The sequence below is a fragment of the Erithacus rubecula genome, assembly GCF_903797595.1.
Source record: "Erithacus rubecula genome assembly, chromosome: 3".
In the NCBI taxonomy this organism is placed as follows: Eukaryota; Metazoa; Chordata; class Aves; order Passeriformes; family Muscicapidae; genus Erithacus; species Erithacus rubecula.
In genome coordinates this window covers 76,345,096-76,359,489 of record NC_136689.1, presented here as the reverse complement: position 1 = coordinate 76,359,489, position 14,394 = coordinate 76,345,096, and the positions used below count along the sequence as shown (strand labels likewise).

Below are 14,394 nucleotides of genomic sequence, written 5' to 3'. Positions count from 1 at the left end.
TAGAATATTGTATATTTTTTTTTTTTGTATGGTTGTTTGGTGGGGTTTTTTTATTTTTTAAATTTTTTTTTAAGAAAGGAATGTGGTGCACATAGCTTGGAATGTATTCAACTGTCAGCATTTTAATTTATATTCATACTGCTACAGGCTGTATTCTTCCAGACATGTGAAGCCTGATTGCTATGGGAAAATGAATACATGTAAACCACGGCTCAGTTTTAATTTGTTTTACTTCACATTTATAGTGCCATGTCCTTCATTTTTAACTGCTGTTCCAGAATTTCCAAAATAGCTTCATTATGTATCACGGTTTCAGTTCAGCTGGGCAGAGACACCAATTTCATGTAGTGGTTTTTAGTTCGCCAATTTGAGATTTCCCAGCCAACGCACCAATTTATGTTGCAGGTTTAGCATTGGCCAAAGCATCAGTGCACCCACTAGAATTATTTAATCATTTCCTGCTGTGAGATAAGATTAGGAGGAAGGCAAAACAGGCTCAAACTTTAAAGGGTACGAAGAAAAAACTTTTAATATTAGAAACTATAAGAAAAAAGTAATAAGAGTTCAGAATAAAACTTTCAGAACACTTCTTCTCTCTCCCCGCAGCTTCTTTCTTTCACACTGACAATGTACAGAAACCCATCATTTAGTTTACCATCTCTAAAAATAGTCTTTCACAAATTTGCTTGGGAGAGGAGACTTCTCTTCAGTCTATGGAGATAAAGCAGTTCTTGTGGCCTGTATGTCACAGTGAATCAGCTGCTCAGGAGAATGGAAATCTGATCACTTTGTAAAAATCCCTTCCTTGACTAACAGTTTTCCCGTAATCATTATTGAGGAGCATGTCAATTTATGGGGCACACTTTAAGGATTATAAGAGTTCAACCACAAGCTCTTTTAATCTTTGACATCTTTTTCTCTTCCCTGGAGGGCAGCAGGGGTCTTCTCTCCTTTCTATTCAAACTTCTCATGGGATCGCACCTTCTTCAGCATCTGCTTACTCTAACACCAATGCCTCTGCTCATATCTACAGTTAGATCATTTCATCCACCCCATAATGCATTTCTGTGACTTACAGGGAAACAAGAGTCTCTTCCCCACAGCTTAAAAAAGAGACATTTCAGTCCAACAGTGAGATATCTCCATCAGTCCCTTCCATGTGGGACCTTGACTTCTTCCTTTTGCCTGACCTTGGTGTTTTCATGCTGTTTCTGTGCTTATCTTCATGTTGATCCTTTTATTTTACTCAGGAGACAGTGTCTGCAAGTTTGATTCTGGGCAGTTAAAGAGTTCATACCTTGCCCAAGCCTGCAGATGGCCTTGTGATCCCTTCCACGTCACAGCCGGGAGCTATTGTACAATACGGAGTGTTTTCGGCAGCCGCGCTGGGCTGGACTAGGCTCTTAGCAGGTGCCCAGCCAGAAACAGTGGTGTGTTGCTTGGCTGCATTCCATTCAGGATGGGGAAAGCCTGCCTAGTTACTTCCTGAGAGGCCCGAAATGAAAGAGCTTCCTGGGGGTTTTTTTGTCTTTACATGTGTGTTTCACAAAGGTGCCTAAACTTTCTCATTGGTGTAACAATCTGTCAATATTAAAAATCAGACACCAATTGGTCCTTCTCAAGTTCAAAGGAGGCTGCCCAGGTCCTGACAGGGAGCTATTTCAGGAAATTTATACAAACCACCACATTATGTTACAGAAAGAGTTCATATGGTGGTCTACTATATCCTTTAGTCTTTTCTCTTTTGGCACTTGTTTCTTCTCACAACTATAAAGTCCGTCTAAGGGCTTTCTGTATTTATTTAGCAGTCTTGCATTTATGCTACATACACTTTTAATAGGCCTAAATAGTTTCCAGTCTTTTAAAATTTGTTGGAAATAGCAGATATGTACTCAGCCAGTTGTATGGCAGAACACTGTGGGATAACCTAAGAAAGTAAGAGGTAGTATTGTGCAGAAAGGAAAAACATGACACTGCTGTGTTCAGTCTGAGTGGACCAGCTGAGCTGTAGGTTGGTCAGGTATGCTCCTGCTTGCATTCATGCATACAGTTTACAATCAATAGGGACATGTCCTAATTGCCACTCAGATGAGTCTGGAGGAGCTGCTACACTTGCTCCAGCCAGTCAGTGTCAAGCTCTGGGCAATGGCTGCATGCCAGCAGGTCATGGTTCCACCTGATTTGCTCAATGTCTGATGGCTGGACTAGGTAATCTCCAACCTCAACAATCCTGTGGTTCTAAGAACTTCATCCTAGATGTGTAGGAGTCTGCTGAGTGGAAGAAAGTGTCAACTCCATATTATATGCACGTATCTCTTAAAGAGTTATTCAGAAAGTTTTTTGTGGCAAAGTTGTTCTTGTTTTGCATCACAGGAATCAAACTCTTGATTGAAAATTAGATTGACTAAGAGCCATCAGTGACTACTGCCTGTATGCTAGAGAATACTTCTGGTCTTTGACTTTATTTATCTAATTTTGAGGCAGTATAGCGGCAAGAAAATAAAATATAAAACTGTTAAACTTCTCGCAGCTCAGAGTTCTTTATTTTGTTTCTTTAAAAGTTACTTTTAAGTTGATGTAAAGTTTGACAGACGTTGCATATATGCAAACTGTGGATAGATCATGATCTTAGTAATGATACTTCAATTTTCCTATATTGTGTGTGTCTGAATGACTTGTTGACTTGAATGTCTGTAAATATTTTTATTGAGGTCATTGGTTATTTCTTCCTCTTTATTGTAATAATGTGTCATCATGTTATATAAATTGACTTAAGTTAATTGTTAACATGAGTTTTAGACTGATTATTTCAAGTCATCATTCTCACATGTCAATTATGGATAGACTGGTACATTATACACCTAGATTCCAAAGTTTGGCATGCATAAACTTGCCAAATAAAACCAGACTATTGATCAGCACTGTAATAAAGTAGAATTTTTTTAGGAATATACCTCTGTATTAAATTGATCTGCTAACTTTCACTAATTTTTCCCTCCTCCTTCTCCACAGAATGTGTGTGTAAACATAAGCCGCATCATGTCAGTAGCAAACCGCCTGATCGAGTCTGGCCATTACGCTTCACAGCAAATCAAACAGATTGCCAGTCAGTTGGAACAGGAATGGAAGGCATTTGCTGCAGCCTTGGATGAACGGAGCACGTTACTGGACATGTCCTCCATCTTCCATCAAAAAGTCGAACAGGTTAGTGAATGGGGAGGGCATCAATGAAAGTTTATGTGCTGGAATGGGGAGTTGAGCAGTTTGCTTTTGCTTTGAACAGAAGTGCAAGAGATTGATTGAAAAGATTGACATGAAAGCCAGAATATTTATTTCTTCCAATTTTGATACTTTGTTCTCCTCAGTTAGCCCACTGGCTTTAAATTCTCCACAAAACGCTTTGCCCACATCAGTGCAAGATAAAGCAACTAAATTAGATGTATGAATCAAAATGAAGTGGACTGAAAAGCTTAAATATATAAAGCTTCTAAGTATCGATATAATGCCTTTCCTACATCTAGAAGCTGTCACTTGTTCTGTTGTCCTTACCACTCAATTCCCATCAGTCCTTGAGTATCAAGATTTAACTCATAATAATTTTTCTAGAAAACATAAGTTAAACTGGTCTGAAAGTTGAGAAGTTAATTAACTGCCTTCTGAATCTGAAATTGTGGTGGGAGATGTTTACTTAGTATTCCATAGGAGATTCCTCCAATGCTAAAAAAAGCATTTTAGCTTTAGGCCTATACCAATTATTTTAATTAAGTCATTAACCATGTGTAACTGCCAGAGAAGAGGTATATGTAAGGGAAATAGGAATAAATATCCCCAAGTTAATAATGTTAATGGCGAAAGCATGTTTTGCCCTCAAGGGAGTTCAGTTCTGAAGGAGCTGCTGTGTGTGCACGGTTGAGTCACCCGCTGATCTTGTAGACTGTCTGCTCTGTGCATCCCTGGTGTGTTCTGAGAGCAGAGGTTCTTGGATGGCTGTGGCTGATGTGCTGTATATAGATACTTTTCTTTCTTTTTGCCTTGCTAAATTATATCCAAGGTCTCCTGTCTGATACAACTTTATTTTGGAATGAATCAAGGAAGCATTTGGGAGCTGAAAGTTTCAGAAACAAGGAGAGGTGGTGCAGTTGATTTTAACATTTTTTTTCCCTGATGTCTACTACATGGATATTTAACTTGATGAATACCTAGACATAAGAAATGAGAATATATTAAGATGCAAATACACATTGCTTTTAATTATGTTAGTGGTGACATTGATTTAATGTCCTTAGACAGACTAGGGCAAATTATATAAAATGATGCCACTATAATAAGTCCTTTCAGCAGGTTTTACAGAAAACCTACATAAAAACAAGAGGAAGGAAAACAATTCCTTCCTTATGGAAAAGTCAGTAGTCAGCTTGAAGCTTTTGATAGACACAATTCAGTACCATGTCGATATTGATGCTTTTCTAATTACTTGTGTCATTTGGGTTTGCATTTAAGCACTTTGAGCCACACATGTAGGAGAGAGATGAAATGTGAACAGGTAGGTATACCTTGACTCAAATGCTGTCATTTTTCATGACAAAAATAACAAATTATGCTCATCAGAAATCAAGGAACTAAATTTTGTGTGTGATTGTGGCAACTGAGCAACTATAATTAGGGTCAGTGTTGCCTTCTTTACCATTAAATATAAAGTGTAAACAAGAGGAAAGATAAAAATGAGAGAAAATAGTACAATATCTGCTGGGATTAATTTACTTTTAGTTGATCCTTCTGCAATTTTCATTTTATGATGAGCTGTGATGGATTGCCCTAGTTGATCTGTAAGATACCTGCCTGTGATATATTAGCTGTTTCATTAACACTGGAGAGCGAGTTCAAGGAAAGAGTGTTTGGAATGTGAGGAGTGACCCCTTTAGAGACTGGTGATGCTTTGACCTACATGAAAAGATTAAAATGTAAGCAACCCAAGAAAAAACACACCTTTCTTGAATGCATGTTGTCTTGCAAGTGACAGTGTCACTGTCTACTGTAAGGCACAGTGAAGACTCCACCAGCTATCAATGCCTGCTCACTGGTGCACATGGAGCTTCTGTTGATGTTCAGCGCCAAACATCAGAGAGATTTTAAACTGGCCCTTAGTGAGAATTAAATAAGTATTTCAGATCTAAGCACTTCATTACCCTTCTCCCCAGCTATCAAACAATAGAAGAGTACCAGAAGTGATCTGTTGATTCCTTTTTCCTCAAAAGACTACATGTGCTCCAAGAATTAAGATATGTAAGATGAAACAAATGGCTTGGTCTCATAACTTTTGAGTTTTGGACTTGTCATGAATAGAGAAAATTTACTTTACACAGCTCACATATGCTTGGCTGTACTAGGTTTAACAACTACAAAAACTCCTAGAAAAACATTGTTTTTTCCTCTTTCCCTTTCTGGCATCACAGGGGTATAAAATTCATGCCCCCTAGCTGTGAAAAAGGAAGCCAGCAGAACTTCTGCTATGCATATAGCTGTGATGGCAGTTTCTTGTCCGTCAAGACAGCTTAAACTTCAGAGATAACTTAAATTGTTTGCAGAAGAGATTTCTGTTGCAGTATCCTCAATTTCCCCTGAAAGGCTTGACTGGAACAGCTATGCTGACATAGCTGTGTGCTCAAAGTTCAGTGCTAGTCCTAAGAGACCTCTGCTTAAGTTGTAAATCCCTTACATGCTTGCTGCTGTAGTAGCTTGCCAAATGGATTTATGCTTCTCTGCATGTAGAAGTTAGTTCTTTGGGGACTGAGGTGTGAATTTGCTGTGCCCTGACACTGCTTTGCTTCTTGATAACCTTTTTCCAGCAAAAGACAAATATAGAGTGTTTCACTGAATGGTTCACCAGTTATTATTTGTGTGCATGTGCAAAGTAACATGGCTTTCTGTGGAGATTAAAAAGGGGTGAGGTGATAAACCTTGTGATACCATGACTATCTGCACAGGGAACTGATAAGTAAAAACCAGGGGTCTGGACTTGAAAGCTGTAGCACATTTTACTTTCTTGTGTATACAAGACCTTAATTGGCTTTTGTGTTTCTGCAATGGTAGGTGCAGGATGAAGGAAACTTTTTCTTAGCTGCAAAGTCAAGAAAAGGAGCAAGAGTAAACTTGAAGCATAAATATTGCCAACAGTTTACTTGGTTCTGAAGACTGCCAACATACAGCTAAGCCTGCCTGTCTCCAAACAGCTCAAAGAGTTTCAGATACCTAAAAGCACAAGTATAGGCAGACTTGAATATTTCTTTCTATTCTGATACAAACTTCTGGTTCTTTCAGAGAGAAATACTATAAAGACTTTTTGCTTGAAAGGAGTCTTTTCAGTGCCTGTCATACAGATGAATGTCCTTTTGTGTATCACCGTCTTGTGTGGATTTAATGGGAAACCCAAAATCAAGGCCAAATGTTTCTTCTCTCTTGTAGTACATGAGCAATGTGGACTCATGGTGCAAGGCCTGTGGTGAGGTGGAGCTTCCCTCAGAACTGCAAGATTTAGAAGATGCTATCCATCATCATCAAGGGATATATGAGCACATTACCTTGGCTTACTCTGAGGTCAGTGTCTTGTTTGTTTCCTTAGATAAAATCGTGTCATGTTAAGTTTGGATCATGGATCAGTATCACTTGTTGCATTGGAAATTAGTTGGAAACTCAAGTGCTGAGCTTCTTTTTAAATTTTATGTACTGGATTTTGCTACTGTTGTTCAAAAATGAAGTGTCAAAGTCTTTCCTGTAACCTTTGGAAAGAAATTGAAAGGTGAGATTTAACCATGTGTAGTACAAACAACCCTTGGAGCACTAAAGTATTAAGTATGTTTTAATTTGCATTTGCATATTACTACCTTTTAATAGCAGTGGGATACTATTGTTTAAACATTTACTTGAAGGGAAATAAGCTGGGCATTCTTTGGGAAGGTATTCTGTTGACATGGATTTCTCTAAGTGTGTTTTGAAAATCCATCTCTGAAATTGCCTCACAAAAAAGACTTAATTATCAGAGGACGTCACTTGAGAAGCCAGAAGGTAATGCACTTAGTTTCATCAACCTCAAAGACACTTAAATGAACTAGGATATCTATGTAGTCAGCATTTGTAAGATTAGCATATCCTATGCTGATGCTCTAATCTTGGACTTGGCACATATTGGAATCATAATATTTGTCACTATTTCTAATAGTTGTATTTACAACTTCGGATTAAATGCTTGTTCTGAAGGTGGTCTAGAAAGGGGTGACTCGACTGTCTTTTTTTGTTTTCTTCAAATTTTGAGTTTTCTCAAATCAGTATTCACTATTACTAGCTAAGAGGTATTTTCTGCATTTCCTTCTTTACTTGCCTCCCTTTCTTCTGTCAGGATTGTTCTCACTGTTGGTAAAACTGTTTTTCCTTTTCAGTTGGATTGATGTTCTGGATTAAATACAGTAGTTTTTCTACTCACAAATTCTATGTTTGGTTAAATCATAGTGAAAATTTTCAGTGGACACAGGATTACTTAGGCCACAACTTGCACCTGTCTTTAAAAGGAGGTCATGTAGGTTTGAATTAATAGTTGTGATTTATACATTGCATCAAAGTTAAAACTACTTTCTGATGAACCAGCTTTATTGCAAGAAGCTTAATCCTAAGTCTGGTCACATTTAATTTAGCAGTAAAGGAGGGTAAGCTCAGTGCTTATGATCCATCCTATTGTTAGTATAGGTAATTTTTTGAATGCCTGCCACCTTGGGACCTGCATAAACTTAATGATCATGAGTCAGATGTCCAGGGTTCACGAATTCTTGTTCTGTGTAAAATACATATTGATATCCCTATTCTTGCTCTATGCCACCCTGCTATGTCAGCTGATCTAATGACATATTATCACACCTGATAATACTTGCAATTTTACTTACACGTAACTGTTTTAACTCATTCTTGAAAGCATGTTTTGTAGTAAGGTTTCTTGTCTTCATTATAAACTTTAATCATTGGAAGGGACAGAGACATAGCATGTTTGTAACAGATTTATGTGGAGAGGCAGTCTGGGGTGCATGCTTCATGAGAGTGCAGCAAGGAGGAGAAAGGTAAAATTTCTCTAGAATAATGATTGTAAAGGGTTGAGGTTGAAATAGTGGCATTTTTTCTGTTTGGTTTGAGTTAGTTTTGCATGAGTTTTTTTTTTTTTTTTTTTTTTTTTTGTCAGGGATGTGACTGGATGAGCCTGCTGTTAAGTGTAAATAAGTACTGTGGATTAGCATGTTAAATAATGTTTGCTTACTGGTGATGCATAAAGAAAATAAATTAGACCAGTAGATTATAGGATTGCTTTGGGATGTACCTTGAAAATTTATTTAGCGTTTCAAAGCCGTAGCTTTTGGGATAGCTAGATATTTTAACAAGATCTTCACTGGTACTGCTTGAAGGGGGGAAAAAAAGCACTAAGTACCTTTCTTCTGATTTCTAGTCATACAGTTTGATCTTTAGCAACTAGAATTGGTGCAGAAATAATAACTGTATGCTTATGTACAAGTTATGTTATTCCTCTGGGCAGAAGGTTTTATTTTGCATTTTTCAAATGTGCATTCCTTTTTGAAGATTGATGGAGGCGTCTTTCTGTGTCAGAATATTACAGCACTATTGCTTATCATTATTGGATGTATGATTTAATTTCTATTACAGTACGGAGCTCCTTTCATTTTCTGATGAATGAACAGTGGAGGAAGAGAGAGAGCAACACTATGGGAATCACAACACTGTCATTCATTTTAGATTGCAATGTCTTGATAACATGACTTGGTTGCAAAGTAGAAGACAGTAATTTTAAGAAATTAAATGCTTTTAAGACTAGACAGTCTGATTTTACTGAAGGTAATTACTGTATATTACTAGTAAAACAACTTACTAGCTTACAAGATGAGACTACTGGTATGCCTGAAAATCTGACAGATGTGCCTTAAATGAAGTTATATATATAAGTTATATGTCTCACTGAAATCTTAAGGTAGTCATGCACTAGTAAGGAAAAAAAATGTAGTGTATTAACTACAGGAGTAGTGTATTAACTACAGGAAAATCTGTGCACAGTCATTTGTTTATAAAGCTAATAAACTAATTGGATCAAGGAACTGTCACAACTAGTTTTTGTCACCTAGATTTTATGGACTCTGAATGGATAATTGAAGTCCATTATCTTGAAATATTTGAAGGACTTTTTTTAGATAATTCTTCTGGATACAGAAAAGAAAAAAAAATATCACTGTAATTAGGCTATGGACTGTGTACTTTTTCTGCTGACCTGACTTTACTGGAGCTACTTTCAGAAGTGAGCATCATTCTCTGTGCTGATACTCATTGCTAAAATGCTTGAACTGGAACTGAGAAATAAACTCCCTTGTAACCTAATTATTAGAAAATAATTTTCATTTGGATCTCTTAGACTACTGAATACCAAATTCAAAATGTGCCTAGAGTTAGTAAAAAGTTGTTGAAAATAGCCACTGGGGGAAGGCCTTGGCAAATTTGCTGTTTCTGACATGGTGTTGATTTGATGGATTCAGGCTGTTGTTTATACTCGAGTCTTGCAGTTTCGGATGATTTTTGTTCCTGCCTGCTAGATGAGCTGTTAGAAAAGTTCCTTACAGGTAACTGAATGATACTGAATTGTAACAGTTCTCTGAGCTTCTTGGTAAAAGTGACAGTAAATGGCAATGAAAAGTGCTTTTAACACTAAATCTTGATAGTGACCAGATATGAGAGGATTATTGCTTTTTAATTAGCATGTAAGATAAATCTGAATATTTGTTCTGTGATTTAAATCAGAGAAGACAACAATTAGAAATGACAAATGTTTCCTGTCGGTATCAGTAGTTAAACACATTTTGGAAAACAGTATCTTTTTGTGCTACATGAAAAGGGTTTAAGTGTTTTAATCAGAATTAAGTTTGCCATGACAGCAGTTTCCTCTTGGTTTACCAGTAACAGTAATAATTCAGAAGCTGTAAACAGTGGCAGATTGAATCACATACTAGATTTTATATCTGTTGGTTTAAATGCATTTTTCAAATTAATATTAACCTAATGAAAGCAACCTCTCTGTTCACCTTTACAGCAAATGAAGAAAGCAATTATTTTGGAAGGATAATTCTGGACAAATGCATAATTTTAGATGTTTTGTTGACTAGGGAAGGAATGGAAGAATATTTATTCAAAGTTAGATTTGACTAGTAAAAAAAGCCCACAACAACAAAGAAACTCAAACAAAAAATCCCAACACTTTGAAGGAAAGTAATTCTTAAAGTAATGAAAAAATGAAAAGTCAGGCTGTTATTTAGAAGAGTACTACTTGTTAAAATTGTTTTAAATAGAAAGAGAATATTATTTTTTTTCCTATAACAGCTGCATGTAGGTAATCATTTCTTCAGTAAAACCAGTCTTCATCATTGCTCCCTGAGTTCTTGAAGACATTTAAAGCTGGGAGAAGGGGTGGGGTACAATGTATTAGCCCAACAAGCTTTTGGCAAGACGTGTAATTCTTTGTTCTTTCTGTTGGTCAGGTGAGCCAAGATGGGAAGTCACTCCTTGACAAACTTCAGAGACCTTTGACTCCTGGGAGTTCCGATTCCCTCACCGCATCTGCCAACTACTCAAAAGCAGTTCATCATGTCCTGGATGTCATCCATGAAGTGCTGCACCACCAGCGCCAACTGGAAAATATCTGGCAGCATCGCAAGGTCCGCTTGCACCAGCGGCTTCAGCTCTGCGTTTTTCAGCAGGATGTTCAACAGGTAGGTTTGCTGCACTTTGTCTAAATGTCTTTGTCTTCTGTCAACCTGACTGCACTGATAGGTGAGTTTTGGCTGCTAAGGTCCATCTTCTTTGTCCCAGTCTGAGGTTTCTCCTTAGACCCGAGATCACCTCAGAAGGACATGAGGTGGTTCAAATCCTGGTTTTCCCCAAAGCAGCCGAAGAGAGATTGCTGGAGATGGATTTCAGAGGCTTCCAGGATTGTTTATTGTTTCTTATTTCAGGGACTTTTTGCCTGGCCAGCAGCGGTCTGCTCAGCCTGGCATCCATGGTGGAATCTGCCTGGTGAAGGCAGGGCTTATCTTATATAGTCTAAATTATGTGCTAATTGTTTACAACAATTTTCCAATTGCAATACAATCTTGTTAAATGGTCCAGCTCTGACCCCATCCAATCTAAAATGCCAGCATGTCACCTAACATGGATGACAGGGAGAAGAAGGAGGAAGAAATATCCACCCCCCAATTTCTCCATCTTGGCCACGTGTCCCTTATCATAAACATTCCAAAAAGTCTATTTATCTACGTTCTAACAATCTAAATTACACTTCACTAATTTTGGTGACCTGTTTCCATTCTCTCTGTGTTGGTAATTTCCCCCAGGGGTTAGAATTCAGCACCTGTGACACCAGGGTCTCACTCAGAGGTCTTTGAGACCCTCACCAGGGGGGTTTTGAGACCCCCAAGGAGGCCCGGGGTATGCCCTGAGCTCCCACACTTCTTATGTACAACAAGTGAATAGTTGCCTGGGATTGACTGAACGATACCAAGTCCTGTGTATTATGAGAACTTGGTTACTGACTATTATGGATAACAATTATATTTGAAAGTTAGTTCTTAATTTATTTTCTGATTTTAAATTAATTTATTTACTTTAAGTCATAAATTATTAAAAAAATTTTTGATATAGACAGCTATTCTGAGTTTGTGTTGGAAGCTGACATTCACATTCTAGGTAAAATTCTGGATTTGAAGTGTCAAAAAAGACTTCTTGTTGTAACATGCAAAAAATTAATAGTGTTACTCCATAAATTTTTTTGTTTTAAATCCTCAGTGATACTCAATTAACTTAATAGTATTTCTTTAAAACCTGAGAGTAGTATGATAAGGAATTATAAAAATTGCAGATGAGATTACTTTCTGATAATAAGACTGTTTTTGAATAATTGTTATTAGCTGCTGTTTTATTATTATTATGACAACATCCCTGAAAGTTAGTAGTTACATACAGGCATTAGTATCTCTGACAGTTTTTGAAGTAAAACAACATAAAAGTTCTTGGTTGATGGATTTTTAATAAGCATGAAATGTTGGCTTTGGATTGCAATTAACAGAAACATTGGTAATTTATTCTTTAAGAGCTCATCTTCATAAAAAAGTAAAGACGGCCAGCATTTGCTGGTCATGTTCTTTCATTTCAGTGTAAAAGTGTTCACAAATGACAACTTCTGAATGGGATTTTAAGGCAGATAGCCATAGTTCTGATTAAACTAATCTTTTTTCTTCAGTATTAGTTGCACTTTAAGCTAAATTTCTTGTACTTTTCTGTTTCAAGGAGATAGTGGATGTGAGCAGTTGGGAGTGAAATAACTGATTTTCATCATTTACAGTAGCTGAAAAAGGTAATTTAGGCAGATGGTAGGGAGACTGAGCAATCTTGATAACTGAACTTTCTCTGACATCTGGTGACTATCTCTTCATGTAATTAAAGAAAATAACTTAAATACTTCAGCAGTAAATTATGTAAAATCTTTAAACTTTATTACCCAATTTTTTATCTGAAAAGAAGCATACATTGAAAGGCTTTTATCCAGATTGTCAATGCTGAGATGTGATAAAGGATGTAGAAAGGCATGAAGATTATTAGCTGGCAAAAAAGTGAAAGAAAGCAGAGGGAATGTTATGAATGGTCAGCAAGGGCACAGAGAACCAGAGACTCCATTCATTATGCCATTGTATAAATGCTTGAGGCTCTCCAGGAAGATTACAACATAATAGTGGCTGGTAAGGAGGGTCCAGTGCTGGTACTTGCATGAGTAGTCAGTGAAGGGCCAACTCAGAATATGCTCTGATTCTATGATAAGGCACAGCCCACAAATGAATCACCTCTTAAATTGAAAAGGCTTTGTAAGGAATCTTCAGAAACTGAAATTAACACTATAGTTTGATTCTCAGGGAAAAATGTAGGTACTCTCAGTACTCTGGTGCTAACAAGTAGGGATTGGATGGTGGAACTTTCTCCTCTAGTTTGAATTCAGTTCAAGTAGGACCTACTTAGGCAATCTAGGCCAGAGGGTCTCCTGAGGTAATTTGCCAGGTGCATAATTCAAGTTTTAGGCCTGTAGGCCAGGCTTTAGGCAGTTTATTTCCTGGGGGAAGGTGTTCATTAAATGCTGCAGAGAGTCTAAGTGTGCTGCTCCTAGTCTTTGCCTTTAATATCTTGGGAGTCATAAAATGCTTGTAGGAAATTTTCATTTTCTGCTCCATCTTAAATCATGGATCTTGGTGTAGTGGAGTTGGCTCTCAGACTGCTTTGTTCTTTGAAGTTGGCAAATAACCCATCATTAGACTCAAGTCATTGTGCAGTCACTACTAGGTTCTTCAGAAGATGCTGGATTTTCCTTCTCTTTATTAGACTCATCAGCCTTTGGAACTGCTGCATTTAAGATGAAGTAGTCACAGATTTGAAAACAGCAAAATGGACAGCTTTGCATGTTTTTGTAACTTCCAGTATCAGGCATGTGCTATCCAAATCATGAATGTGGATTGTGAGTACACCAGAAGTTTCCAGTATGAGCCAGTTGCCTTGAGAATGTTGATCCATATTGACTTATTATTTGGTACATGCCTTACCTACTGGTTGGATAAATTTCTTTCATCCTCTTAATGCCTGTGGTTTCTTTATATGATTTGCAAGGCAGACATTGAATTAAGGTAGCAAGAGATCCTCTTGACAGTTTGAAGCTTGCAGCCTTTTGTGTTGATGCACATCTTTATCCACCATGTGAAATTTTAAGCTAGATCCGTACAGAGGGGCAGCCCTTGCTTGCTGTCTTCCTATGCCCTTCCCTTAGTATCCAGTAATTACCACTGTCAGAGATTGTCCTGGTTCATCTCTGTAATGATTCTTAATTACTGAAATGCTGCACGTGGAAGTATAGCTCCTTATGTTGCTTTAATTTAACTCCACAGATATTGGGTATTTTTGGCATTGCATTATGAATCATAGTGTGAATTTTGGTCACTGTTCTGTTTCATAATACAGCGTTTTGTAGGATTTTAGTGCAGATCAGTCTGTAAGACAATGACTGTCCATATCAGATAGATTAATCTAATAGCCACAGCAGATGTCTTAGAGATTGTAGCTCCCTCAGCTTTGAAAATTTATCTGGGGAAAAAAGTGGTCTTGAATAAAAAGATTCTTTTTTTTCTTACAAAACAACTTCATCATATCATCCTAATTTGTCTGAGAAATGTTAGCTTTTCATTTGAATAATCATTAACACCATTCAGTGCATGCAATTCCTCTGTTTTGAGGTAATTAAATTGTATCTGTGACACTTCTGGAATGATT

The 14,394-nt window shown here is 37.3% G+C and overlaps 1 protein-coding gene across 3 annotated transcripts in view; it reads left to right on the top strand.

Annotated features, from left to right (window-relative positions):
- TRIO (trio Rho guanine nucleotide exchange factor) overlaps window positions 1-14,394 on the top strand; it is a 243,336-nt gene that overhangs the window by 88,499 nt on the left and 140,443 nt on the right. For all 3 annotated transcript variants that reach the window (XR_013773848.1, XM_079302720.1, XM_079302721.1), the window contains exons 7-9: window positions 3,013-3,204; window positions 6,463-6,594; window positions 10,572-10,802. Coding sequence is in view for 2 of the 3 variants with exons in the window: in XM_079302720.1 (XP_079158846.1) it covers window positions 3,013-3,204; window positions 6,463-6,594; window positions 10,572-10,802 (555 nt within the window). In the remaining variant the exon portion in view is untranslated. The remainder of the gene's footprint in view (window positions 1-3,012; window positions 3,205-6,462; window positions 6,595-10,571; window positions 10,803-14,394) is intronic.